At 42.2% G+C, this 27744-nt stretch overlaps 2 protein-coding genes across 6 annotated transcripts in view; one reads left to right on the top strand and one right to left on the bottom strand.

The window, feature by feature from the left end:
- si:ch211-267e7.3 (ADAMTS-like protein 2) overlaps positions 1–9796 on the bottom strand; it is a 29133-nt gene extending 19337 nt beyond the window's left edge. For all 4 annotated transcript variants that reach the window (XM_028592868.1, XM_028592869.1, XM_028592871.1 and 1 more), the window contains exons 1-3: positions 9671–9796; positions 4062–4151; positions 1603–1706 (exon numbers count right to left, since the gene is read on the bottom strand). In XM_028592868.1, coding sequence (XP_028448669.1) covers positions 1603–1706; positions 4062–4151; positions 9671–9763 — 287 coding nt within the window. In that variant the 5' untranslated portion in view covers positions 9764–9796. The remainder of the gene's footprint in view (positions 1–1602; positions 1707–4061; positions 4152–9670) is intronic.
- A 676-nt stretch (positions 9797–10472) lies between these two features.
- On the top strand, positions 10473–24180 carry rnf2 (ring finger protein 2). Of its 2 annotated transcripts, none has more exons than XM_028592873.1 (9): positions 10473–10622; positions 15338–15434; positions 16432–16598; positions 17909–17991; positions 18127–18259; positions 18350–18449; positions 20069–20241; positions 20791–20980; positions 22090–24180. In XM_028592873.1, the coding sequence occupies exons 2-9, from the start codon at positions 15348–15350 to the stop codon at positions 22189–22191; spliced, it is 1035 nt and encodes a 344-aa protein (XP_028448674.1). In that variant the 5' UTR covers positions 10473–10622; positions 15338–15347; the 3' UTR covers positions 22192–24180. The 2 variants fall into 2 exon arrangements, with proteins under 2 accessions (XP_028448674.1, XP_028448675.1); XM_028592874.1 differs by having other exon boundaries at positions 10475–10622; positions 16438–16598.
- The last annotated feature ends 3564 nt before the right edge of the window (positions 24181–27744 follow it).

The following is a 27744-nucleotide window of genomic DNA, read 5'->3' as shown; positions in this document are numbered from 1 at the left end:
GTGAGGTACGAACGTCATATTGTGGTTGTGTGACTACTAAGTTCATACATTTATGTGTGCAGAGGAAACACGACATGTGATCAACATTAGCTGACTCTGAAAAACACAACTTGAATGTTTTCTTTTTTTAGATAATTTTTTGGGCATCTTTAGGCCCTTATTTGTATAGGACAGCTGAAGACATGAAAGGGGAGAGAGAGAGGGAATGACATGCAGCAAAGGGCCGCAGGTCGGAGTCGAACCTGCAGCCGCTGCGTCAAGGAGCAAACCTCTACACATGGGCGCGCGCCCCACCAGGTGAGCTGCCCGGGCACCCTTGAATGTGTTTTCTTACTGTAAAAGCAGTAAGGAATGCTTTATTCTCTTTTAACAAGCTGATGGAAGCATATCTCAAGGGTCTCAGAACTTCACGATGTTGCAAAATTTCGCAACAACTAACGTGTTTGCAACAGATGTACCAAGGAAAATCTGTCTTACAGTGCTGTAGTTTATGGTTAACATGATCCTAATTCTGTGTGCGTTGGGAAGGACCTACAGGAGTCCAGCATGGAGTTCATGCATCTGTCTTTCATTACCGTGTTAACTGCACCCCCGCATACACCTCTTCTGTCTGTCTATCTGTGTCTCTCTTTCTTCCTCCTACAGTCACTGTTTAGATGGTAAAGCAGGAGAGACCGCAGCAAGAGGTGAGGGGGAGGTCACTATGTGAGAGTGTCACATCTAATTGGAAGAAGGTGATGAGGGTAGCGCAGGAGAGGAAGAGGAAGAGGAGGGAGGAAAAAAGCAAGGGAAATGGGGAGGAGGTGCACAGGGCAGGGAGTAAGAAGAGGAGAAGAATGTGGAAATAAAAGAATTGGAGTTGAGAGAAAAAGGGTATAGAAAAAAACAGAAAGGGACAGACATGAGAGAAGAAAATGGGAAGGAGAAGAAGAAAGACTGAAGAAAGAAAGGGTGAGGTGGGGGATGAGGGCCAACAGTGGGGGCACAGTGGCGTTAATCTTGGTTGACAGACATTCCTCAAGTCTGACGGAGAGGTCAAAGGTAATAAGATGGCTACAAACACACATTCTATCAACGCTCTACCTAACTCCCCTCATACTATACGGCCACGTCTCAACTCATTCTTCCAGTGTGTTTTTCTTTTAGTTTTAACTGTGCTACGGCTGCAACTAACCGATTAATCGATTAGTTGTTTGGTCTATAAACTGTCGGAAAATGGTGAGAAATGACGATCAGTGTTTTATAAAAAGCCCCAAATGATAAAGACATTTTAATTAATAAGATGAGGCGCTCTAAATATATTTCCCTGCTGCTTCATGGCTCATCGAGGTTTAGTTTAGTTTATTTTGGTCATATGTAACTTACAACATTTAATACACAGTGTTCAATAGAACAGTGTTTTCTGTTGGAGATGGTAAGTCCCTTTGGGTTGGATTTTTCACTTTGTTAACCTATGACGTGCATAAAAAAAGATATATAACACGATAAAGGTAAGGGAAAAAAGGCAAAAAGCATAATATGAGCACTTTAAGAAAGAAGAGTAACATAGAAATCCTTGTGCCATTGTGTGTATGCAAGCATATAGTTTTTTGAACACACTACCTCTGTATGAGACAGTGTCTCTCCTGACTCCTCACTCCTCCTCCACAGCTCCTGGAACAAGAGGACCAACTGGACCACTCTCCCCACCACTGAAACAGCTCCTCCTGGGAGAAAACATAATATAACAGTCACAAAAATCAAAAAGCAACGTTTACTAGAGAGAGGTGTTGCTCCAATAAGAAGGCCTGGGTATCGCCACTGATTTCCTGAATCAATTGGATTTCAATTCACAAGGTCCCGATTCAATTTGATTTTCGGTTTTGGTTCATTATCGTTTCGATCTGGGACATTTCAGTTACTATACCAATTTAGCTTGGACAAGAAAGAGATTTTCAGAGAACTAATGCTGGAAATTGTACCCAAAAACCTGATGCATTTAAAAAATATTATTAATGTTGTCATTGAGAATTGACCCCAAAGCACTTACAAAGAGACAGAAAAAGTGCCTTCTTTATTGCCTATACCTAAAGCCATACATCTGGGAAAATGGACATGGCAGTTTTTCCCCTTGCCAAAATTGAGCCTAAAGCTTGATTTATACTTCATTGTAAAATCTACACCGTTGCTACATACGTAGGTACGTGGAGACTCGAACCTACGCCGGATGCAAACAAATATTTCCCACTACAGACACGCCAAGACCCTCCCTTCAATAGCAGCCTGATTGGTTGGGGTTAGGCATTGAACTTGAGTGGTTAAGGTTAGCATAGCCGATTGGTCAGGGGATACGACCTGTACAAATCAGGTTACCTTGCGTAAGCATGGACGGCTGGCCAATAGTAGCTATTGAAGGGCGGTTCTTGGCGTGGCCATAGTGGGAAACAAAATATTGCACGCTGTCTGCGACATTTTTTTTTTGCAGGCTGGTAGGGGAAGACTCATGAATATTCATTAGGGAACTCATCCCTGAATGCTAGTACTCGTTGCCTGCTCTGGCTGGTTTGGTTAGGTTTAGGCAAAAGGCGTGGGATTGGTTATGGTTAGGGTAAGATTGTCAGGGCGAGCCAATCAGGGATGAGTCTTCCCCTACCACCCTGCAAAAAAAACATTTTGAAAAATGTAACTACACGTTGCAGCGACGTACGTCTCTTGGCTGTGTCTTGGTAGCGTTGCATTTTCCCCGACTCATTTTCTGGTTCTCCTTCTCCATCAACAACATGAAATCAAGGAGAGGGTTAACTTCTCCTGATACAGATGTCTCACCGCGGTCAGAAAGAACAAAGGAGACACTTTGTTTCTCTCACTATAACTCTAGAGTCACTACTCACTTCGAAGATAATCGCCAAGTGTAAACATCAGGCCACTTGCGTAGGCTACGGCGAAAGCTCTGCGTGGAGCCTCCGCAGAACCATAAATCAAGCTTAACTTTGCAGCGTTATTTAGCATGACATGGATTTCTTAGATCATAGGATCATAGGATACTAGAGATGGCCCGATACCATTTTTTGCTTCCTGATACCAATTCCAATACCTGAACTTGTTTATCAGCCGATACGAGTACCGATCCGATACCAGTGTGTAATATATTTTATTATGTTTTAACAGCTGTATACTACTCTCCCTGTATGGATGTGATATGATTTCTATCTTTGTTGTCGGTCTGGCTCAGGTTAAACTCTTTGAAAAAACATGAACACAGACAATGAACGCCACAGAACTTTCTTTTATTCTCCAGTTTGCCAGTCAGTTATAACGGAAAAATAACTAAAACTAGGCCTAGTTTAACGTAGATTTTCTTTAGGGCTTTATTACGTGGTATCGGACCAATACCAGCGTTTTAGGCAGTATCGGAGCCAATACCGATACTGGTATTGGTATCGGAACATCTCTATAAGATACCAATATTTTAACTCTAGTTTTAACACAGAGCCTCTTGAAAGACTGATAACAGGTTTGTATGAATCGATATCGGATCGTTCAAATGAAGATCGATTTGAATCAGAAAATCGATTTTTTTAAACCGCTGGGTTTAAAAACCTCTCCAGTTGATCCAGAATGCTGCGGCAAGTGTACTGACAAAAACTAGGAAAATATCATATTTGTTATGTACCTTCTCTGCACTGGCTACCTGTAAAATCAAGGATTTAATTTAAAATCCTTCACTTCACCTACAAAGCACTTTAAAGGTCAGGCACCATTATATCTTAAAAAGAGCTCATAATAACGTATTTACTCACTAGGAACACTGCGCTACTAGAATGCAGAGTAAAGGCGGATATATAGTAGTACTTAGGCTCTACGCAGAGCCTACTGCGTGGCCTACGCTGTTGTGAGGATTTATACTTGTGTGCTGCTGTGTCTGCATCGTTGTAGCGTATCTGTTTAAGAGAATAGCAGAGCTGTTGTGTGTGTATGCGTGGGGAGAGTGTGGTTAAAATAGCTCACATGATACAGTCAGACACGAGCCACATTTACATCACACATGCAGAAAGACAGGTGCGTGAGTGTGATTGAAGTACCTTGTTGCTTGTCTGTTTGACATTCTGACCTCCAGAGCTGTGTGATTGTAGATGGATGTTACGCTGCTCCACCCTCCCTTCACTTCTGTCCTGGCAGACACACACCACATACACAGACACATACACATGAAAATGGAACATATTTACTGCGTGATCCAGCTACCCAGGAACAGCACTCAGCCTTTCTGCCAATTATTTCCAGTGGCCACTCGCATTATTGCACTGGAAAATCCCCCCTCTGGCCCACAAAGGATTTTTGCCATAGGCCACCATTGTAAAAGAGACGCATGTAAAACTGTTGCCAGGGCACCTCAAATAGGGTTGGGTACCGAAACTACGCAACCGGTAGGAATCGGACCGGATTAGAACGCAAATTCCGGTTCCTCATTTCAGTTCCACTTAATGTGTCCTGACTGAAATATTTTCCCTCTGTCGCTCCGAAACAGACGTAAAAATATCACCCTTTCTCTGTAGTCTACCGTCAGCTAGCTACCGTAAATGTAGGCTACTTTTTAAATGCCATATTTTCCCCTCTGGGCTCACCAAAACGGACGTAAAAGCATATTAACCATTCAACTGCACGTGATCGCTAGTAAACATATTACACTTTACAAGAATCGGTCTAGGAATCAGAATCGTTTTAAAAGTACCGGTTCGGCATCGCATTCGATACCCAACCCTAACCTCGAACTGCAAACAAGGTCGGTTATAACTCTTTCTATTCTGAGTTTTTAATTCATAGACTTTTTATAATTTGAAAAACTTCCCTCTAGCCGAGAAAAGAGATTTAAAAACCTATGACGTCACCACAAAGGTATCCTGTACGTTCAACAGACCCTCTAATCCAGTAGCTAAAGTAACCTTACCTAACCACCTAAATGTTTTAACTGCCGACCACTACACTGCTGTGATTAGCTAGCACACGTGAGCTCAGCTGTAATAGTTGAACCTGCACACAAGGTCAAACTGAAGTATTTTATCTCAACCAAGTACAACTTTGCAGAAATGTAAAGACAGTCTGTGTTTGGGGTTTGACATGAGCAACGTTTGATTGATTTTAAGAATGCTACGAAGAAGAAAGTTTCACTTTTTCTACGACTCAAGCATAGGCGTACTACTTGATCTGTATGGAACTACATATATCATGTACAAAAATAGCGATGAAATGTCTTACTGTGTGTAAAGATTTCTCTGTGAATTATGTAAGAAAAAGCAATGTTATTTTCAGCCCAGACTCCTTTAAGCAGCCCCCCCTCCTCACTTACACCCATCCCGTATTTGGTGCTTATTTGGCTCAGTGGTTCCCATTTGATTTATAATAATGTAATAATAATAAACTTTGTTTCTATAGTACTTTTCTTAACAAGGTTACAAAGTGCTTTCCATATATATATGGGTATGCATCCATACCTACGTACACACATAAACATACACATATAAACATAGACACATACCTGTAAATGTACACAGACATTAGTCTTCCTGTTAACAATTTTCACCTACTAGACCCATGTTGACATTTTATTATAAAGCAATATTTGAAGATTCAGTTCAATTACAAAGACTAAAACAGATAATGGACAAAAGTCTAAAGTCCTTAAACATGTGTTCCTTAAAATGAAAATGCTGACTTCCCGTCAGGCAAAAAATATTAATGAAAAAAAATAAAAATAGAAAAGAAATTTGGTCCTAGAGATGACAACAATGCTTGCACCACATTTTGTGAACATCAAAAGGACTTTTATCCCAACCCTGACGTGCACATACACTGGGCATGCGCGTGGCGGTGTAAACTGGAAGCAGATTGTCTACAGAAAATACTTTGGAGGAAGAACAAAACTGATGAAAAGTAAGACCAGGGATTAATTACCTTGGACCGACGACGAGGGGCAACTGTTACTGAAAGGTATGTAAGCCTACCTAACCGATGAGACTGACTGACGTGCGTTGGCGTTTCCAAAGTTCTCCGTTTGGGCCCGTCCAGACTACAAAGCAGCCTCGGAGTTTTCAAACCAAAAACGGGTTCAGCAGTTTTATGGGTTCGGAAACGCCGGAGTAGTGTGGACGCGAGACGTAAACGTAGCAAAAGATATTAGTTTTTAAACCAAAACTTAGCAGTGTAAACGTAGCCTAAATTAATGCTGCGTTCCAGGCAACCTGTAACTCGTGTTTTCACAACCTTCTAGCCGTGAAAGTGATCCTGGAACGGCAGTAGAACCGGTAATTTACTACTCGTGAACTGGTACCAGATGGTTGTTCTCCCAGTTACAGTTTTAAACGTCACACACACATAAACAACAATGGCGACCCCTTTTGATGCTGTACAGACGCCGGTGATTAACGGTGAGAAATAGAAATAAATAGACATAAATAGGCAACGTAAAGTATTCCCGCACATTGTAATCAAAACAATACACATACGATTGTGTACTACTACAGGTTATGTTTATTAAATGAAGCGCAAAATATGTTGCCCACTAGAAATCGCTAGTATCAGCTAGCGCTAGCTAACGTCAACGTTAGGTAGCCGCTAACTAGAAGGGTGACTTTGCCTGGAACGCTACCAAGTCGTGAGTCGTGACTTGAAGTCGTAATTTACGGGCTAAAAATTGTATCTGGAACGCAGCACGAGTCATCTCTCCACGTCTCGATAGGAAAAGGAATGAGCGCTATTTCAAACTAAGAGATGTTAGCGCAAGAAATTCAAACCTTTAAATAAAAAGCATTACCTCACTGTTGCTATGTTGCACTACGTTTGTGTGTAACAATGTGCAGCGACTGCTTTAGCGCTGTTGGAAGATACTATCTTTCAAAAGCCTTCGCCAACAAAAAGAATTTTAGATGTCGTGCCAGTCGCACTACACAACTTTCCTTTTCTACTGTTGCCATCCATTGTATGTGTAGTCAGCTTCATCCACAAAAGCTCAGCTTCACATCCAGGAAACCCAGACCTCTTAAACTCACTAACAGTATGGTTGTTTTTTTTTCTTCTTCAATTGGCAAGACTAAATAGACTAAATGATAAACGCAGTGTTAACCAGACAAATATGGTGGCATTTTATTTGCCATCTCTGGGGCATTTTTGTTCATTCCATTCATGTGCGTAGAACCCATGCAGTGTTTATGGCTTAGAAGAAGAACTGTGAGTGCTGCTGCTAAGAAAAAAAGTATCTGCAAACAATTCTTTTTTTTTTTTTTTTTGCACAGCCTTTGGTAATGCATCTGTTTAGAGTTTCAACCATGAGACCCCCAAGACACCCTGATAGGCTGACTGGCTGTTGCCTGTCACAATGTTGTTTTCTTTACTCGGCTGAACAGACTGTTTAAAGCCTTTTGGTCAAGCAGACGATCAATCAGTTAGTTTTGTTTGTCAGCTTGCTGGTCATTTAGCCCACAATGAAGAGTGAAGCCAAATGGTCAGTCAGTGATGTCATTGTCCAACGGTAGAGCAGAGATGTTGCCTATCCTGTAATCCATGAGACTGGGGGTGGGGGGGGGGTCGCATTCTGCTTCCTTAGGGCACGTTCAGACCAGAAAAATCGATCTAGCATTATTCACCGCTGGGTTGCGCGGCGCTGGGAGTGTCACTGAAATGGCCCATTTGTGTGACGTCATGTTCTGTTCTTTACCCCACCCCCCCCCCCCAAATGTAGCACAAGTTAGGGCTGCACGATATGAGGAAAATATCTAATTGCGATTATTTTGACTGATATTGCTATTGCGATATGATTCACAATATTGAATGGACAGATCATATTTGTATCATTATTCTCATTTTCATTGACTTAATATTAAATCTTAAGACATTAAAATGATTAAAGTGTGATTTTTGTGAGGATCTGTACCAAACAGAGATGTTTTCTGTAGTCTGTAGGAGAGGATTTGTAGGCGTCTCTGCAGCACCACGATACTTCATTCAGAACGGTTAGACACATATTTTGCCTTAAACAAAATATTGCGCCCCTCTGCGATTTGGATATAGCACTAGTCCAAAATTGCGAATTAATGTGCAGCCCTTGCGCAAGTAGACTTTGTATTTCACAATGACTGTTTTCCATCAGCTCGTTTATCGATCTCGACATTTCCAAACGCACTTGAAGGCGGCTTCACTTCACGGAAAAAAAGAGAGAAAGAAAAGAGGAGGGACTGTGCTTTGTTATTGCAGGAAACATTCAGCTGTTACACAAACTCCCAGGCAGTTCAGTGCTTGTGTTCCATGTTTTACCCTCATAGTTGTTGTTTTTTTTACTTTCTCGTGGCAGCGATAGAGGCAGTGATGTTTCCTGTTTCCTGTTTCCTGTACGGGACTCTTACACCGCCTCTAAACTGACGGACAATTGGCCACCGCAGCGTGACGTCGGGGGATGCTGCAGGACGAATTGATTATTCACACAACAAAGATTGGTTCAGTTGAAAATATTGCCTTAAGGGGGGATTAGCGAGGATAAAATCAACAAAACAGCAAAGTACTGCATGTGAAGCAGAACTATCACTGAAAATAATCATTGGTTATGATTGCTGACAAAACTGCTCATCATATTTTTCTCAATGGCGTGGCTGTCCATCCATATATATTGTAATAAGCAATATTTCACTAAGTTAAGTGTTCAAGGTAATTTAGTTAATATATTAACCAAATGTCCAATTTACGAGTGGACCTTAACAAGTAGAGTAAGGAATGGGTTTTTTTCCTGACAATCAAGAGTTTACACTGCCTAGAGAGATTTGAGTGGAGCGACAGGAATAACGATTAATTTAATAGTTGACAACTAATTGATTCATCTTTGCAACCATCGGTCTGAATTATAAAACAGTCACTTCTGTTACATCCAATGGATGGAGTGTTCAAGTTCAACAAAGCTGCTGGTTTTTTTTAGCTACAACACCACAGGTGAGAAGAAGTGAATTGGGGGAGACAGTATGACAGTCCATGCATCTATCTAACCCCCCCCCTATCAGAAAAGTATTTTAGTCTGGTTATTAAGATAAACCACACAGAAGAACAGGTCATGTTCATTTGATATGGGGGGGGAAAAAAAAGAGTAAACTAAAAACTATTTACAATTGACATCATTTATGTCATTTCACTGCTGCCATTGTTTATCGTCTAATGTAAACACAGCCGTTTTATAGGTCGTTGAGCGTTCATTCCTTGATGCAACATGCATCCAACTAGCGTTAATTCAAGACACTTTCAACTTTTTTGTAGGAGCCTGTTCGCCGAAGGGAACAGTGACATTCCCGCATTTGGTAACGGTTAGCCTAACCTTCACATACACAATTACACTATGGTTATATGGTCTTTTTTCGAAGCCCGAACTACTCCACACACTGAAAACCAAATTTAGACATTGCCGTTGCTATGGTGACAATTATATCTTAGCCGAATTGAGAACGCTCGATGAATTTACGTTGAAAACTAACGTTAGACATTGCCATGACGATAGGCACGACAGAATCAAAGTGACAGACTAATGAGCAACTTAACTAATCTTCATTGGGGCGAACTAACCCAGTACCCCCTTCATAACTTTTAACCATTTTGCAAATGGCTAACGTTACAGCTTTGAGAGGTGAAAAAAAACTCAGCTATTTCGCGAGCTATTTACCTTAACGGGCCAGTTGTTCGTTAGCGGGAGAACCGGGAGGTGTAGTAGGAGAAAGGAGCAAACCGGGAGAGCTAAGCCTCCGTTACCGAACATGGTTCATTCATGTCATGGCCCGAGTACACTTCCCCTCCCCTTACCTCCGCTCCCCTCCCCACTTCTCTCCTTCTGCCCTCCTTCCTCCACCCCCTTTTGATGTAGCTACGCCTTCTGGTCTCGCTCACGCTCGTACATATGCACCATGCACGCGCACACTAAAACGGAGTATACTTCAAGGCCCTGGCCAACTATGACGATTATTTTCTTGATTAATCGATTAGTTGTTTGGTTTATAAAATGTCAGAAAATGGTGAAACATGTCGATCAGTTTTTCCCCAAAGCCCATGACAACTCAGATATTCAGTTCACAGTCACAGAGGAGTGAAGAAACTAGAAAATATTCACATTTAAGAAGCTGGAATCAGAGATTTCTTTTTTTACTTTTTTTAATCACACACATTTACTCAAACCGATTAATCGATTATCAAAATAGTTGGCAATTAATTTAATAGTTGACAACTAATCAATGAATTGATTAATCTCTGCTCTACACTTGTGCAACCACCCCCCCCACACACACACACACACAAACACACACGCACGCACGCGCGCACACACACACAAACACACAGAACGTGTTCTATATCTATGCACAGAAAGTGATTTAAGTGGCTCGGATTCAGTGCCATTTTTCTTCTTCTTGTGTAATGTTATTTTAGATGGAAGGCTGTTGGAGAATGGAAGTGCACAAATATAGGCTGGCCTTTGTTTTCATCATACACATCCATCCCTCGGAAACCCGGGCCCCGTTGGCATAGCGCCTCCATTTCCCAGACTACATTGCTTCTTGCACATCCGCCATATTGCCTTCGTCTAAACGCGCTGACTGGATCCGCTCGTACCCACAACTGAAAATGTAAGTATAGAAGCAATCATATTTTATGTAAGATAGGAATATATCGTTTTAATGTCTGTATTTGTGTATCAATGACTGCTCGCATACGAGTTTGCAACTGTTTAAGCGTAGAAAATACGGTTATCAGAAAGCATATAGCTCACCTGAAGGGATTGGTGCGTCGGCTCTTTCTCTGTTGTTGTTTTTCCCTCTGTCACAGCGACAAAACATTTACGACTTTCTCGCAATAATTTCACGTTAGAGATGAGCTTTTTGTATCATTAGCTGTAATGTTTAAATGAACATTACACGAATAAACTGTTTCACACGCCCGTGCAGTCTTTGTCTGCTGTCGGCTACATACGTGCTATACCTTAAGCTTATTTTGCCTCCAATGTTAGCGTTACGAAGAATAGCTAGCTTCTCTGGGAGCTAGTTAGCATTAGCCGAGTCACAGATTGTATATGAAATCTGTGCGCGGGGTTTAACTGCAACTGATATAATGATCTGAATGAAATGTCAATGTATAACGTTAGCTACTCCATGTGTTGCGCTAGCTAGCTGGCAAAACTAACTAACGGCACTACTACTATCAACCGTAGAGAACCTGCATCTAACGTTAGTCACTAGTTATAACACATCGGGTTTCATTTATTGACATGAATTGCTGATTGCGGTTACGTTAACGTTACAAAGAATATATACGCTAACGTCAAGACGTCACAACGCTTATGTCTGTTGTTTTTTTTTCTTGACATTTTAAGCTTATTTGAAAAGAAACCTCAGTTTGCCCTCCAAAATTGTATTATATACGGACCACCCCCCACTTTCCCTCTTGTCTCTCGCATGTATACAGCATGACCACACAACTACAGCAATCTCAGAGTAGATTTGAAATTTTGGCATTCAGGTGTCTTGGCTTATCTAAATTTGCGTTTTCTAAATGCTATTAGGTATGAATGTAGCACATGCAACATGCAACGCATAGCTCATCGGGCCCAATACCTATTTCGGGTTTCCCCTGGTTGACTTGGAGATATTTTGGTCATACATTCCAGCTATGCACCACCCAAAGGTCACATTGACAAAGAGGCAACAACAATTATTTAAAGTGTCAATTGAACTAAATTGAGATATTTGGATTACTCAAGGCAGATGCTAGTCCTATTTGTCCTCACTCTGTCTGTGTCATTTTGGAAAATTCACTTCTTCTCTACCTCTTCCTTCGTCGATTGAAACCCAAGAATTCAATTTACTCCTGCTGAAGAAAACTAAATATTTCATGCAGGAATTTCACATTGAGGTGTATAAAGCTGTAAATCTTAAGTTTTTAATCATACATTTTTTTTCTATTAAATTCACAGCGTAATGTCTTTAATTAAAGTTAACACAATTCCCCTTTTGATGTCTTTCAAATATTGCTGTTTCTTGGCATTTCTTTACTTTTAGAAATTAACTCCAATACCCTATAGGGGTTAGACACAATGACAGAAATAGATTTTTAATGTAATCCAGTGTAATAGTAATACATTTAACAACATATTTGAGTAGCTAGCCAGATGGGAAAGTAGCCCCCTAATAATAATACTAAAAACCAAACATTGCAACTAAACTAATTTCCCTATTTAAAAACAGCATTTTGAACCGAATATTCTCTGGTCTAGCTCAGCTAAAAACACAGAACGGTCAGAACGTTAGCGTGTCGTTCCATACCGAGCCTGCTTATAACCGTTAGGTTACCGACAGCGTTCTCTTTACTTCATCTGTTTCTTCTCTGCTCTCCGTTTGTTGTGCAGCCCTAGTTTAGGCTGCGGCAATGGCTGGGCGCGAAATAAACAGCGGCCTGCTGCAAAAGTTGAGACAGATAATACATTTTTGGACAGACGCAAACTAGAGATGGTCCGATACCATTTTTTGCTTCCCGATACCGATTCCGATACCTGAACTTACGTATCGGCCGATACCGAGTACCGATCCGATACCAGTGGGTCATATATTTTATAATGTTTTAACAACTGTATACTACTATCTCTGTGTGGATGTGATATGATGTATAACAGCTGTATACTACAATCCCTGTATGGATGTGATATGATATATAACAGCTGTATTAGGGCTGGGCGATATGGACCAAAAGTCATATCCCGATATATTTTGGCTGAATATCGATATACGATATATATCCCGATATTTTTTCCGCAAAGTGAGAGCAAATGTTCAGTCAAAGCCAAAATCAAATATGACATGTCACATGTAGTTTCATAGAAACAGTTGCAAAATCAAATAAATAATAAACCGGTTTCTTCACCTGGTTCATGATTAAATGCTCAGCTGTTCAAATAACAATAAAATGTAAACCTAAATACTGTATAACAGGAGTACCTTTTTTGAAATCAAAGCTCCATATTTGTGATTCGTTCCAAAGGTCAATTAAGCTTTTGATATTAATATAATCTACTTTGTTCAAAATGTAATGCCTCATGCCTGTAAGCCTAGGTTTATAGTCCCATTCTTCCACTTGATACTGCTTCCACTTAAGTAAACTAAAAGATGAACTATCGACTACAAAACAAAGAAACTAATTAATGTGTTAATACAAAGAATATTTATTATGATCGGTTCACAGATCTGAGTCCAAACGGAAACTTCACCCTTCTGAACTAAGAGTTTCTGCTTCAAGGTGAAGTTTAAAACAGACTGAAATGTCCAGGCTCATTCCTCCACTATTTATTTCTGTATGTATTTATGCGTTACATGTCATTTTAACGGGCACTGAGCTCCAGATCCTGCAGCTGCAGACGGTCTCTGCTGCCCCGCTGTAGCTTCTCTCCGTCCGCGCCTGCCGCCGGCAAACTTAGTGGAACTTTCCGCCGATATCGACATACAGGTTGTCCTGGACTACGTGTAAGATCCTACCGATCACCACTCTGTCTTTGGCTGGTCCGATTTGGATCAGCGGGGACCCCAGCGCAGCAGCGAGGCAAAGCTGTGTTTTTCCCGGGGAAGAGACGCTGCGGCCGGCCACGGAGCTCTCCGCCTCCCGCTGCCGCCGGAGCTCAGGTTGCTGGTCGGGCGGCATACATAATCATAAAACACATTGTCACCTGTTAAATGTTATTCATTGCGGTTTGTTCTTTTCATTTCCTCTATCGAACATAATTAAGCAGTACAAAAGTCCGGCATCTTTAGCGTTGATCTGAATGCTTCGGACCCCTGTTCCAAGATGGCGGCGGTTTTGACGTATGTTTAGAACCTCAAGGCGACATCTGTGTATATATCTATGGGAGCAAGGATCACATTTGAACTATATCGATATATGCGATATGGTCTAATTCCGTATCTCATTTAAAAATATATCGATATATTTTTTATATCGATATATCGCCCAGCCCTAAGCTGTATACTACAATCCCTGTATGGATGTGATATGATTTCTATCTTTGTTGTCTGTCTGGATCAGGTTAAACTCTTTGTAAAACATGAACAAACACAAACAATGAATGTCGTACAACTTTCTTTTATTCTCCAGTTTGACAGTCGGTTATAACGGAAAAAGAACATAAATAAACTACTTTAACGTAGATTTTCTGTAGGGCTTTATTACGTGGTATCGGATCGGTGCATAAAATCCAGTACTTTCCGATACCAGCGTTTTAGGCAGTATCGGAGCCGATACTGGTATCGGTATCGGAACATCTCTAACGCAAACCCGAGGTCACTCTGCGGTGTCCTGGTCATGTAATCGGCGATCAGACTTGTTGGTCGGTTTACGAGGCGGTGTGAGCGTCCCGTACAGTAAGCGGTAAACCTCACTGTCTCTATGGCTGCCACAAGAAAGTTTTAAATGTTCCTGGACAACAAAGCACAGCCGCTCTTGTCTCTTTCTCCGTGAAAGGAAGCTGCCTTCACGTGCGGTCGGAAAACAATACTTGTGAAATATATATAAAGTCTACTTGGGGGTTTAAAAAGCAACAGGACGTCACACAAACGGGCCGTTTAAGTGACGCTCCCACTGCCGCACAACCCTTGATCGAGTGTGACTGAACGCTAAGCCCCACACTGGGTGAAACACAAGGTTTCAAACGAGCAATAACAGACTGCTAAACGGTGGCAATGTCTGGGGGTGTGCAATCTATAATCCTTGCTTGTCCCCGACTCTGGCTGCTTAAAGTAGAGAGAGAGGTTATTACGTTTGGGGTGATTTAGCTGCGGAGCTAATCATTAAGCAGCTGCGCCGTTGTATGCAGGGAAACACTGGAGCCATAGAATTGCAAATGATAGAATATGCACTAATACCACAAACGATCTCGCTGTAAAGGCAGATCGTGGAGACATTTTGGCAGTTCACTATCTCATGTCGTCATATCGTACACCCATAATGCAAGGATTACGTCGAGGGTAATTACCTACTGTCACCAGCTGTAGAAATGGATTGAATTGTTAGAGCAGGCTGTGCTCTTCTTTGTCTTTTCCATGGAAGACATGTTTGATACATTGTCATGCAAGCTCCTGTATTGTTCAGTGCTGATTTCCTAAGCTTCTTGCCCTATGAAATGCACAAGGCAAAGCAAATTAATTGAATATGATCTACAAGCAATGACTGGAGTAAAAATTAGAAAAGAGAAGTGCCGTGTACCATTTATTTTCAACCCCAAATTCCTTATAATTGACACCAGAGGTAATCATTACCTCCTACACTTCCAAGAAAATCATAATTTTGTTTTTGTTTGTTTCAGTGTTGCAGTGATGACTCAGACAGTTCAGACCAACGGGGTTCAACCCCTCAGTAAGACCTGGGAACTGAGTCTGTATGAGCTACAGAGAACTCCACAGGTAACAATTCATAGTATATCATTTCATTCACATAAGTGTCTTATCCAAATCATTTCCTGCATTCTCATTTTATGCAGCAATTTATGGTTGAAACGTCTTTTATTTAAATGAAGGGAAATACAAAATTCAGGAGGCAGGTGACAATTCAAAATATACAAATACGATGGACTATTATACAGTAAGGGGGCTTTCACATCAGGGGCTGGGCCCGGATCCGAGTACACTTGACCCTAAAGTCCAGTTAGTTTGATTCAGGGTGAGAACTATGTATTTAACCTGGGCACGGTTGGTCTATACGTGCCTAAGTGCACTTGAAGAGGTGGTCTCAAAGACAGTTCATGCATACTCCTGTGTGGTTCGCATCAGGTGTGAAACAAAAGGGAAGGAAGTGGACTGCTATTTAATGAGACTATGTTATTAATCGGTTATCAATTTAATACTGATGCCACGATATCAGGCCCAGGTCCGCTTCGCTGCCACCTGCAGTCGGAGCTTCGGTGGGAGGCTGAGAGCTCCGCGACAGACAGCCGCTTAATCTTGCTGGACGGTAAAACTGAGATCCCATTAGCGCTAGCGTCACAGTAGAGCGTTCCGGTCCAGTCAAAAACAATGAAGCTTAGCTGGCTCATCAGCGCCAGCCGCATGAGTGAAATATAGCGGGCTGTGGATGAGCTGGCTAAAACCTCTTTGGGGGTGCCAAAAATTCATCTATGCCGAAAAACCCCTGCATATACCTAAAGCACCTAATCATTTCACATCAGTTGATGGTATAATTATCCCTGCAACACCGTAAGGAAGATCTTAAGTTCCTTCATGCTCCTGAAAACAGAACACGAGGTGTGCAATATCTTAAATGATGATTCTTCAGATACTCTGGTTGTAAGATTGTTAGGACTTTACATAAAAACATCAACAGAGCTGTATCAGTCTTTTAGTACTCAGCAAATCTTTGTATCTTTGTGTGTACTAACCTTCATCTCGATCTGTTTTCGTACTGGCACAGGAGGCAATAACAGATGGACTGGAAATAGCAGTGTCGCCCAGGTCCCTGCACAGTGAACTCATGTGTCCTATCTGCCTGGACATGTTGAAGAACACAATGACAACCAAAGAATGTCTGCATCGCTTCTGCGCTGATTGTATCATCACAGCTTTAAGATCCGGGTAAGTTTGACCATGCAGTAGAAACCCGAAGAGCCTTCTTGGTCCCCTGTAATGGCTTTCAGGTTTCTCGTTATCTTATCCAAGGCTGGGAACACTGGCTTATTCAGTAACGTGAACGTCAGAGCTGTAGAGAATGAGTAGTGGCGAACTCTGAGGGAAGGGAGAGCGTCGGACAAGGTCTCCACAGTCAGACAAGGTCTCCACAGTCAGACAAGGTCTCCACAGTCAGACAAGGTCTCCACAAGGTCTCCACAGTCAGGGCATTTTCACACCTGTAGTTCGTTTGCTTTGGTCCGAATCAGTTGGTGAGTTTGTAAACTTGGAGCGTTTTGCCCTCCGTTTGTTTTGGTTTGGTTTCACACCTGGAAAAATCCAGGAGTACCAAAATGCGCCATTACAAATCACGCAAGAAAGTCCACTCCTCTTATTGGTTGGATGTGTCTGGGGGCGGGAGCAAGAAAGTAAATACAGGAAGAAGGTCCTGTGTTCTGGACTAGTGCATATTTCTTGCATCTCCATGGTCAAACCAGCTCATTTCATTAAATTGATCAGACATTGTTTCGTAAGAGACGTTACTACGTCTGCTCTGGTCACCGAGACTTTGTCTCCAATTTTAGCGGCAGCTGGTTTGACCACGGAGATACGAGTGTCGGACGGCAAGCTTGACCGCAGTCTATTTCTGTGATAGAAAGACTGCGAGCTGCTACAGTTTGCTGCTCTGCTGCATCGCTGATTGCTGAACACACCTGACTACAGGAGACGTTAGCTGAGACTTGCGGAGTACGTATAGTTGGTGCGGTTCGAATACAGATCACGTTCTCACCACAAACGAAGCGCTCCAGAGTTGGATTGAAAGCGTACCGAGACCACCTCTTCAAGCAGGTCTCGGTACGCTTGTTTGGTCCGCTTTTGGTGCTCACCCGAGTGCGAATGCCGCGTTCTCACCTGCCCTGACGAACCACACCAGCGGGACAAACGAACTCTAGTGCGATTCAACCGGACTAAACGAGGCAGGTGTGAAAGCGCCCTCAGACAGGAGAAATCTGGTCACTATTTTATTCGACCACTAGTGGTGGAAGCTAATGTCGCTCAAAGTCTCAAGGTGATGGTGATATACTGGAGCACAAACACACACAAATGACCTGTTTGATACAGCATTATTGTTTAAAGGATAGGTTCACATTTGTTCATGCATCTCTTAAAATGGTCCTTCTTGAACAATCGACGTACAGTAAAGGAAAAAAAATAAAAAATCTGATTAAAAACTGAATTTGAACCTTTCCAAATGTGTGTCCTCCCTGTCTTTGCAGTAATAAAGAGTGTCCTACCTGTCGTAAGAAGCTGGTGTCCAAGAGGTCGTTGCGTCCAGACCCTAATTTCGACGCTCTGATTAGTAAGTAACTACAACAAGGTTAAAGTAGGTTTAATCGCTACACAAAACAATCTGGATTAACTGAAAATTGTGAGTCAAAATGCTGTGTTCGGAATATTCTCGCATTTAGTTTCTCATCAACTTATCCCGTTACAGGCAAGATTTATCCCAGCCGAGACGAGTACGAAGCCCACCAAGAGAGAGTGTTGGCTCGCATTAGCAAACACAACAACCAGCAAGCCCTGTCCCACAGCATAGAGGAGGGGCTGAAGATACAGGCTATGACCAGGTAAACAGTCATGTCAACAAACAATGCCAATGCAAACACAAAAAACTCCTGTCTACTCTAAGAAATTGAATTTGCGTTTGTTTCTGTCAGACTGCAGCGCGGTAAGAGACACACAGTGGAGAATGGTAGCGGAGCTGAGGACAACGGAGACTCCTCCCACTGTAGCAACGCGTCTGTCCACAGCAACCAGGTATGCTGCTGTCTATGATGTTTAACACTTCGTAACAGTATGAATGCATTTTGTGTCCCGGTTGCTTTAGGGGCGTGGCTACACACTGACCTCTCAATCATGACCAAGGCTTATGGTGCGTTCTTTTTGTCCACCGAAGTCGATTTACGAGTCGTTTTCCGGAGTTACGAACCAGAAGTTGCAAAAAGAGTCGTCGTATTGTGTGACAAAAAGAACGCAACAACCCCGCGGTTATTCGTTTTTCGACACGGATGTGACGTCGCACTCAAGCTACTAGTCGCGATTACAAGACAAAAAGAACGCACCATTAGCATGACACTGTGTACATTAAAACAGACCTGAACTTGTTTTTGGATGTTCTCCATGTTTTTATCTTAAACTTTGACCCTCATCACTGTGTTTTTCACTTCATCAAAGTTATTTGGAACACCTTGGTCGCCTAGAAATGTCTTGTTCCGCCAACCAAGCAAGCTAGCTAGCGCTTGCGTTAGCTGGTAGCTTAAGGGAAAGTTTGCAGATTGTCAACCAGCTCTCTGTACTGCCGCACATGCTGACAAACGGCATCAGTCTCTGGAGATCCGCGTTTACCCACCAGTAAAACTCAGCTGGATTACTCGCATCAGAAGGGTTGAAAAATCTGCGACTTTCTCTCTTTTATTCTTTTATTTATTTTACCTTTTTGTGTATACATGTAATCTCATTGAGACACGGGGACTCATTCTCAAGAGACCTGTTTAGCATAGCGCAGCACCATTGAAACCATATACAACAGTGGCTTAGATGCTTCATCCTCCCCAATATATCGATATTATATCGATCTCGTGATATAAGAATAGATATCGTCTTAGATTTTGGATATCGTAATATCGTGATATGACATAATTGCTGTCTTTTAATGGTTTTAAAGACTGTATTACAGTAAAGTGATGTACTTTTCTGAACTTACCAGACTGCTCTAGCTGTTCTATTATTTGCCTATTACAGTATGTCCACATTACTGATGATTATTTATCTAAAATCTAAGTGTGAACATATTTCGTTTAAGCACCAGTTGTCAACCCTAGAATAATCGCCGCAATATCGATATATCGAGGTATTTGGTCAAGAATATCGTGATATCCGATTTTCTCCATATCGCCCAGCCCTAAAGCAAACTTGAATTAGGAATCAGACTGCGTTTAAAAGCACACTTCTCTTCCTGGTGTGTTTTTTGGATATTGTAGAACAGGGGTCACCAACAAGGTGCCCGCGGGCACCAGGTAGCCCCCAAGGACCACATGAGTAGCCCTCAGGCCTGTTCTAAAAATGAAATTGAACATTGATATTATCAGTTTCCCACCTTGTTAAGTCGTCGTTGATAATTATTGTGAGAAATCATTAACATGATCAGTGTCTTCACATAGATGAGTATCATTAATTATTAATAATCATATATAACTATCACTAATCATTAATAGTCATATATAACTAAAGGCAAACTGAGCACATTTGTTATTTCAGAAGAGAGTATCAAACTGGTAGCCCTTCGTATGACTCAATACCCATTAAGTAGCTCTCAGTTTAGAAAAGGTTGGTGACCCCTGTTGTAGAAATAACCACGTTTTTGAACATTCCCCCAGGAGGCAGGTCCGAGCATTAAGCGCACCAAGACGAGTGATGACAGCGGTCTAGACATGGACAACGCTGCGGAGAATGGGGGCGGGGACTCTGTGATCGATGGCGGTGCCAGCGAAATAGAACTGGTGTTTAGGCCACATCCCACCCTGATGGAGAAGGATGACGGTCACAACAGGTAATGTCACCCGCAAATACAGCTCGCAGTTTCCCACACACACAATATCAACATTGGCCACCACATATTGATTGAGCTGGTATTTTGGTCATGTTTAATGTAAGCTAGACCAAATGTGATAGATAAAATATAGTAGCTACAATTTATTGTAGGGAGAGAGGGGGGAATGACATGCAGCAAAGGGCCACAGGGCAGAGTCCAAGAGTAAACCTCTCTATATGTGCGCCTGCTCTACCAACTGAGCTAACCCGGCCACTAGTACCGGTAGCTTTATTTTAAAGCAAATGTTTTTTGACAAAAGTGCACCAAAAAAAGAGCCATTCTTCAGCTGTTATGTATTGTAATTGCATGTTGTTTTGTCTACACTTTTGTGAGATAAGTAAGAACCCTTCCAGCAACATATTGTAAAACAAAGCACTTCAAAACAGCATTAGAGTCCATAAAAAATAAGTCTCGAGCACCTAAACACTACCATGTGTGGTTGCTATGTACTCATTAACTGTGCCTGTTTTCCCCCCCGCCTGTTTGAATGTTTGTGTGCGTCTACAGTGTGGAGTTTGTCCCTCGCTACATTAAGACGTCCGGTAACGCTACAGTAGACCACCTGTCCAAATACCTGGCGGTCAGACTGGCTCTGGAGGAGCTGAGAAGAAACGCGGAGGCCAGTCCTGTTAATGTGGAGGCAGCTTCAGAGAAACAGTACACCATTTACATCCCTACCGCTGGGAACCAGTTCACTGTGAGTGTACACACGCCCTCCTCCCCCTTGGCCCAGCCAAGATATCACAAATACTGTATATATGTACCTGCGTGTGAAAACAAAATGCTTTTGTCAAGTCACGTCTGATTAGACCTGGGTATCGCCAAAGATTTCTAAAACGTTCTTGGTTAGAAACCATTTTTTTAAAGCATTTCAGCTCTGAAAAAGTAAATAGCAGAAGAATGTATATGTAAGACTGTAGGTTGTTTAGTGCATATTCCCTGCATTTGATTGATTTGATTCCCTCCAGTCTGCTTATCCTTTGAGAAAGAACAACTCTGCTGCTACAGATGAATGTAACCGCAAAGACGTAAAGGTGCTCTCAGCGATGTTGGGGGACGTTACTTCTTGTTGACATTCGAAGTATTGTCAAACAAAACAGAGGCTAGCTTGCCCCTCCCTTCCGTGCTTCCTGAAACAGTCATGAACGCGCATTGTGGAAGTAGCCTACGTGCTAACGCTGCTGCGGTGATCGCTCAACCAACTCCCTCTTGTCTGTTATTGGCTGGAACACTGTGTGTTATGTCTCGTGGTGCAGGTTGGCGCTAGCCTGACAAGCCAGACCCACATCCAGATGTTGGGTCTGGGAACTCGCCATTGACGGAGCTCAATCCGAGGGGCGGAACAAACGGTTGTCTTTCAAATTCCCTCTGCACGCAATAGGATAGCGCTACAACCAGGCAGAGCAACGTTAGTTGATAGATTAAACTTTTGCCGTATCCGGTCGGCAAAACTCCAAACACATCTTCCTTTTTTTAAGGATGACTTCTGTGCCGTTCTTTGTTCTTTTATCAAAGAAAAGCAGAACTCCAAGTCTTCCATAAGCCCCGCCCACCGACTCTATACACGATGTGATTGGCCTGACCAGAGTTTGGTTCTTCCAGCTCGTAAGCCAACCTGCGCTGTCCACAGAGACCGCAGTTTTTTTTTTTTTGTTTGCTGTATGTGACAAAAAAAAAGTTGTAGCCTAAAAAATGCGTGACAGCTCCTTTTTTAAGGATAACCTACTGTAGCAGTGAGAGAGGTTAATTAAAAAGGTAACCAGGGTCCGAGTCGGAAAGTCTCAAATCTCAACTGTCTGTTCACAGGTCCTGAATGGTTCCTTCTCCCTTGAGCTGGTCAGCGAAAAGTACTGGAAGGTGAACAAACCCATGGAGCTCTACTTTGCTCCGACTAAAGAACACAAGTAGGCACACATAAAAAAAAAAACACACATGCACATACACACACATAGAGACACACACCCACACACACACACCAGTAGGACGTAGACATATGGACTGTGACACACCTGCACACACAGAAACAAGAGGAGAAGAATGTGAGTGTCTGAAGGAGACGAGAGGGGTTGTCGAAACCCTCAAAAGGACTCTTGTAAAAAGGAAAAAAAACTTTTTTTGTTTTATATTCTCTTTCGCTGTGTCTCTTTCTATATCTCTCTCTGTAGAAGGTAGCAGATCAGTACAGCAGCCAGCAGGTACATTGAGGCGATTATGGGCTGTTGACAATATTTGTAGATTCTCTCAAACCCTAAAAAAAAACAACAACAACCAGTAAAACCATTGTATTCTACTGCTATTTGTCTTGAGCAAAGGCCCCTCTGCACTCATGGGATTTTGGTCCGTACCAGACAAAAGTTGACTGTGAGAGAAACGTGGGGGGGGGAATCTTTGGTTATCAATCCCAAACCCTGGTCCCAGATCTCACTGGGACATGTCCACCAATGGAGACCAAGACCACCTGTGTCAAATGTCTTCCAGTATCTGAAATTTAGGGCCGTGTTGACAAAATGGGACTGCAGCTCGGAAAAGGGCCAAATATGATGCAGAATACGCAGGCCAATGGCAGCCGGCCATACGCGTATACCACGCGGGTGTGGGCGTTTTCACCCGTACACAGCCATTTAACATGAATCTGACATGTATGGAAGTAAAGAAAAGCCATAAAAAAAAAAATGAATTTTAGAGTCAGCTGAAGACCTGTTCACTACTGAGTACTTCATGTTAAAGGTAAAAGGTTGCTCATCTGAACTGATCAGACCGATCCAGGCTCGATTGATTGTCCTTTGGTAGCCTGAATGTTTAAGTTAAACATTTTCATTGTCAATTTCCCGATTCCAATCTTAAGCAACTTGATGTTTAGAATTAACTTGAACTTTTGGATCTGAATCTTTTAATGTATTTGTTTTGATGTGGACCCGTGTGTCTGAAATAAAGGTGAATGGAAATGTTCTGTCTGAATTTGTTGAACCCTAAATAGTTTTTAATAATTGCGCATAACTTTAGAAATGAGTTACTTGACATTTTGAAAAGGGAACTGTAAACCCATTCATTCAGACAGAAGGTTTTGAAAGTAAAAAAAATGTAAATGCTCAACATTAATTAATCAGAAGTGATTTAATTTCATAATTAGGTTTCAGTTGATTATGAAATTCAAATGATTATGGCTGCTCTTTGCTTCTAAACTGGTATTGGACAGCATAGCACTATCATTTCTATATTGGACAGTCAACCAGGATTTCATTAGACCCATCTGGCACAGCGTGACCCGCTCTGTGGTGTAAAGGGGCCTTTGAGAAACCACCTGGAAGACCATATGTTGAATACTTCGAGGTAGAATGTGCGTTCACACTGACAAACTTCACCGTTTTGTCCAGCAGTGGGCAGTGCAAGCATCCAATAGCATCTATATAGTGATATGAAGCTACAAAGATTGCCATTGTTTTATTATTATTTGTTTTTGCCCGATCATTTTGTAAGTGTTCTCTAAACTTTTTTTTATTATTATTATTATTTTTTTTTATATATAACCTGTCTTTCAAATAAAACTAGAGAACAGTGAAGGTTGGAGTGACTGCGATGTTTTTGTTAGAGAAGGCTACTGTGTGGAACGGAGTCACTGTTAACGGGGAACAATGGGAGAGCTCCAGATGAATGGGGCTCCGGTTGCTCTCTGGCCACCATGCTACCAGTGTGAACGCATGAGAACAATCCAGCTCCACCACCACCACCAGGCCTCGTCTTTCTGTTCGTATTAATACGGCCGGGGGTTTAGTGTACAGCAGAAAAAGATACCCTCCTGTTGCTGTTGTCTTGATCTGTTGCCTGTAGAAAAACAAATATCTGTGGCTGCTCTCTATGGCTTGTGTTCTTTTATAAATGTCTTTTGTAACATGTTGAGAGATGAAGGAGTGTGTTTTAATTGGAGGTGGGTGGGGTCGGGGGAGGATGATTTTTTTGCAGCACCGTATATACAGTCGGACCATTAAAGTATTCACAATCCCCTCCTGTTCCCTTCACTGACCTGTTCCCTTCACAGACCTGCTCCCTTCACAGACCTGCTCCCTTCACTGACCTGTTCCCTTCACTGACCTGTTCCCTTCACTGACCTGTTCCCTTCACTGACCTGTTCCCTTCACTGACCTGTTCCCTTCACAGACCTGCTCCCTTCACTGACCTGTTCCCTTCACAGACCTGCTCCCTTCACAGACCTGTTCCCTTCACAGACCTGTTCCCTTCACTGACCTGTTCCCTTCACTGACCTGTTCCCTTCACTGACCTGTTCCCTTCACTGACCTGTTCCCTTCACAGACCTGTTCCCTTCACTGACCTGTTCCCTTCACTGACCTGTTCCCTTCACTGACCTATTCCCTTCACTGACCTGCTCCCTTCACTGACCTGTTCCCTTCACTGACCTGTTCCCTTCACTGACCTGTTCCCTTCACTGACCTGTTCCCTTCACAGACCTGCTCCCTTCACTGACCTGTTCCCTTCACTGACCTGTTCCCTTCACAGACCTGCTCCCTTCACAGACCTGTTCCCTTCACAGACCTGTTCCCTTCACTGACATGTTCCCTTCACTGACCTGCTCCCTTCACTGACCTGTTCCCTTCACAGACCTGTTCCCTTCACTGACATGTTCCCTTCACTGACCTGCTCCCTTCACTGACCTGTTCCCTTCACAGACCTGCTCCCTTCACTGTTCAATCCCCGCTGACTCGCCAGTAGAGCTGCAACGATTAATCGATTAGTCGTCAACTTTTAAATTATTCGACAACTATTTTGATAATTTAATCGTTTAAGTCATTTTTTTATGAAAAAAAAAGAAAAAGTTCGGTAACCCTTTACTTGAAGGTTTCTACGTTAGAGTGCAGATCGTGCCGGACTCTGTTGCTGTTCTGTCGGAAGCCCAACGGGCATTAAGATATTTCTGTCTGAGCCCGACAGTTAAAATCTCGTTTTCTTTCCTCATATTAATGCCACATGTTCGTTTGTTTGTGTGGAAAGCTTTTTAAGTAACTGTAGGAAGACATTCAGAACAACAGCAACAGATGAGCGCATCAGCGCACACGGGGCAACAAGCGCACCTTAACACAGGCGCGCACCTACATAACATTTTTTAAATTTAAAATGTTCAACGCCTTATCGCCCTGATGTGACCGAGCCCGACCCAAACCCAAATATCTGTCCGAATATCGGGCCGGGCCGGGTATCCATCCTTTAATCTACATAAGAGTGTCATGAACACATGACACTGTCATGACCAATGAACTCTAACCCTAACCCTAACTTGTCATGACAAAAACCGAATGAGCCTTACTAAAAGAAGCGTTATGTCCTAAACATTTATGACTTGTTTATGTTTGACACGTTCGTGGCAGTGTCATGTCACTCTTATGTAGATACCTTCAAGGAAAGTGTAACCCACCTTCTTAAATGTGAATATTTTCTAGTTCCTTCACTCCTCTGTGACAGTAAACCGAACATCTTTGAGTTGTATTATATTTGTATTACTATTTTCTGACCTTTTTAAAGCCCAAATAAATCGTCAGGTTATTTGACCGTGAATATAACCGTTCGTTGCAGCTCTACTCGCCAGCTGATGGCGATTTGACACAGGATCATAATGTCGCCCCTCGCTACTTAGACGTGAAGAATGCAGATACGCTAATCACGGGTGACTGGATGGAGTGTGTTGGCGCATGCTTCGGCAGCCCACATCAGGTGCTGAAGAATCCCTCCATACACGTCTTGTCTTGACACGTGGACACCCAAGGGCTGGTTTTCACTGTTACAAAAAAGTGTGGGTGTTCAGTTCAGGAGCGGCATTTGTTCCACGGAAAGCTGGAAACGTTTTCCTTTTCTTGTCAGCGATGTCACACGGTTTGATATATCGGCGGCACGGTTCAAGCCTAACTCATTAATCGGATCCAAGAGTCGTAACACCTGCAGCGTTTGAGAGGCAGCGATGGAACGAAACTAGCGTGACCTCACGATCGGAGCAGTTTTGTCACATTCCCGGAAAATATTTCACTACATAAAAAAAATAAATAAAGTATGCAGCTCATTTTATGATTTCAATGGATTCTCTTCATTTCAGGACAGTCCAGTCAATATTTGTAAGAATGTACTACAATTTTCTGAACCTAGAAACTACAACTACCCTTAATGCTAGGTCCTCGTTAGCTTTTTGTGGAGCGTTCAACCACATCTTAAACAGTCGTCATCGGTGGATGAGTTTTGTTCAGTTGTCTTATTAAAAAAAAGAATAATGATGAATAAGTGGACTGTGAGTTATGATTATTTTTGTCAAACTATTATCAGTTGCTCTTTACCTGTTAATGTGCCAACTCAACTAAGGCTATGAAATGCCAGTGTAGCTGACCATTATGAGGGACCCCCACAAATTCAAGCATTGCATCAGATTTCTAGCTTTAGGAAATTGGAAAGTTCCACAAACTAAACTGCACAACTCGGTGAAAACAGCAGAACTCCTGTGTGTCTGATTATTAGCAGTCTGTGTGTGTTTGGGGGGGGACTGTATTTTGCATCTTTCTATTTGAACAATAAACCTGAATGTGTGTGTTTAACATGGAACATATGTTCTCATTGATTGGTTCATAAATCACAAAGACTACAGCGAGGCCGGCCCAACTTAGGGCCCACCGTGCTCCCTTTGCTCTTGGCATTTGATGTGCTCCTGTTCGCTCTCTTATTTTGAAAATGCTGTACAATCCGAACCGTAATGACAACAAAAAAAGTCAATTTTGCGCAGCTGAAAGGTACTCCATCTGAGTTTTACGGCGACGTAAAGCACAGTGCTGGTAAACTTCCCTGTTAAGTTACATACGTACGTTTTATCTCCAAAGAATTACGGTGTTCGCCAACATCTACCTTTATTTTTGGCCCGTGGCCTTTCATCAGGATACGTATTGGCCCTTCTTAGGTGGGGGGTCACTCAGACTCTTCACACTAGAGGTTTCTGTTATTTCTGTTTACAGTTAATGTAGGCCTAACAACATTTCTGTTTATATATTCTGGTATGTTTTTGCACATTCAGGAAGTGCCATGTGCTCAGTGCTGTATAGTTTTATGTATCCAAGTTATTTAGCATTAGAGCACTGCAGAAAGCTTGAAAAGCTATGAATTAAACATCCTACACGGCTTTAATAGAAAAATGTATTTGACGCATCATGATGCATCGAGATATCGAATCAAATTGAATCGCTGACATGATAATCGCAATCGAATCAAATCGGGAGATCAGTGAAGATTCACACCTCTACATCACACTTTAAAAAAGGATCGCCTGTTAACCCTTGTTTTGTCTTCCTGTCGACCGTGCAACTTTTAGCTTCTCTGGGTTAACATTTTGTCAACGTTTTAGACGTCTTTTTCGATACTTGTTGCTTTTCCACCGATGTTTTTGTCACCTTTCTCTGTTTTTTTTTCTGCACCTTTTGA

The sequence above is a fragment of the Perca flavescens genome, chromosome 12 (assembly GCF_004354835.1).
Source record: "Perca flavescens isolate YP-PL-M2 chromosome 12, PFLA_1.0, whole genome shotgun sequence".
NCBI classification, from domain to species: Eukaryota; Metazoa; Chordata; class Actinopteri; order Perciformes; family Percidae; genus Perca; species Perca flavescens.
The sequence above is the reverse complement of the archived record's forward strand: the minus strand, read 5'-3'. Positions and strand labels throughout refer to the sequence as shown.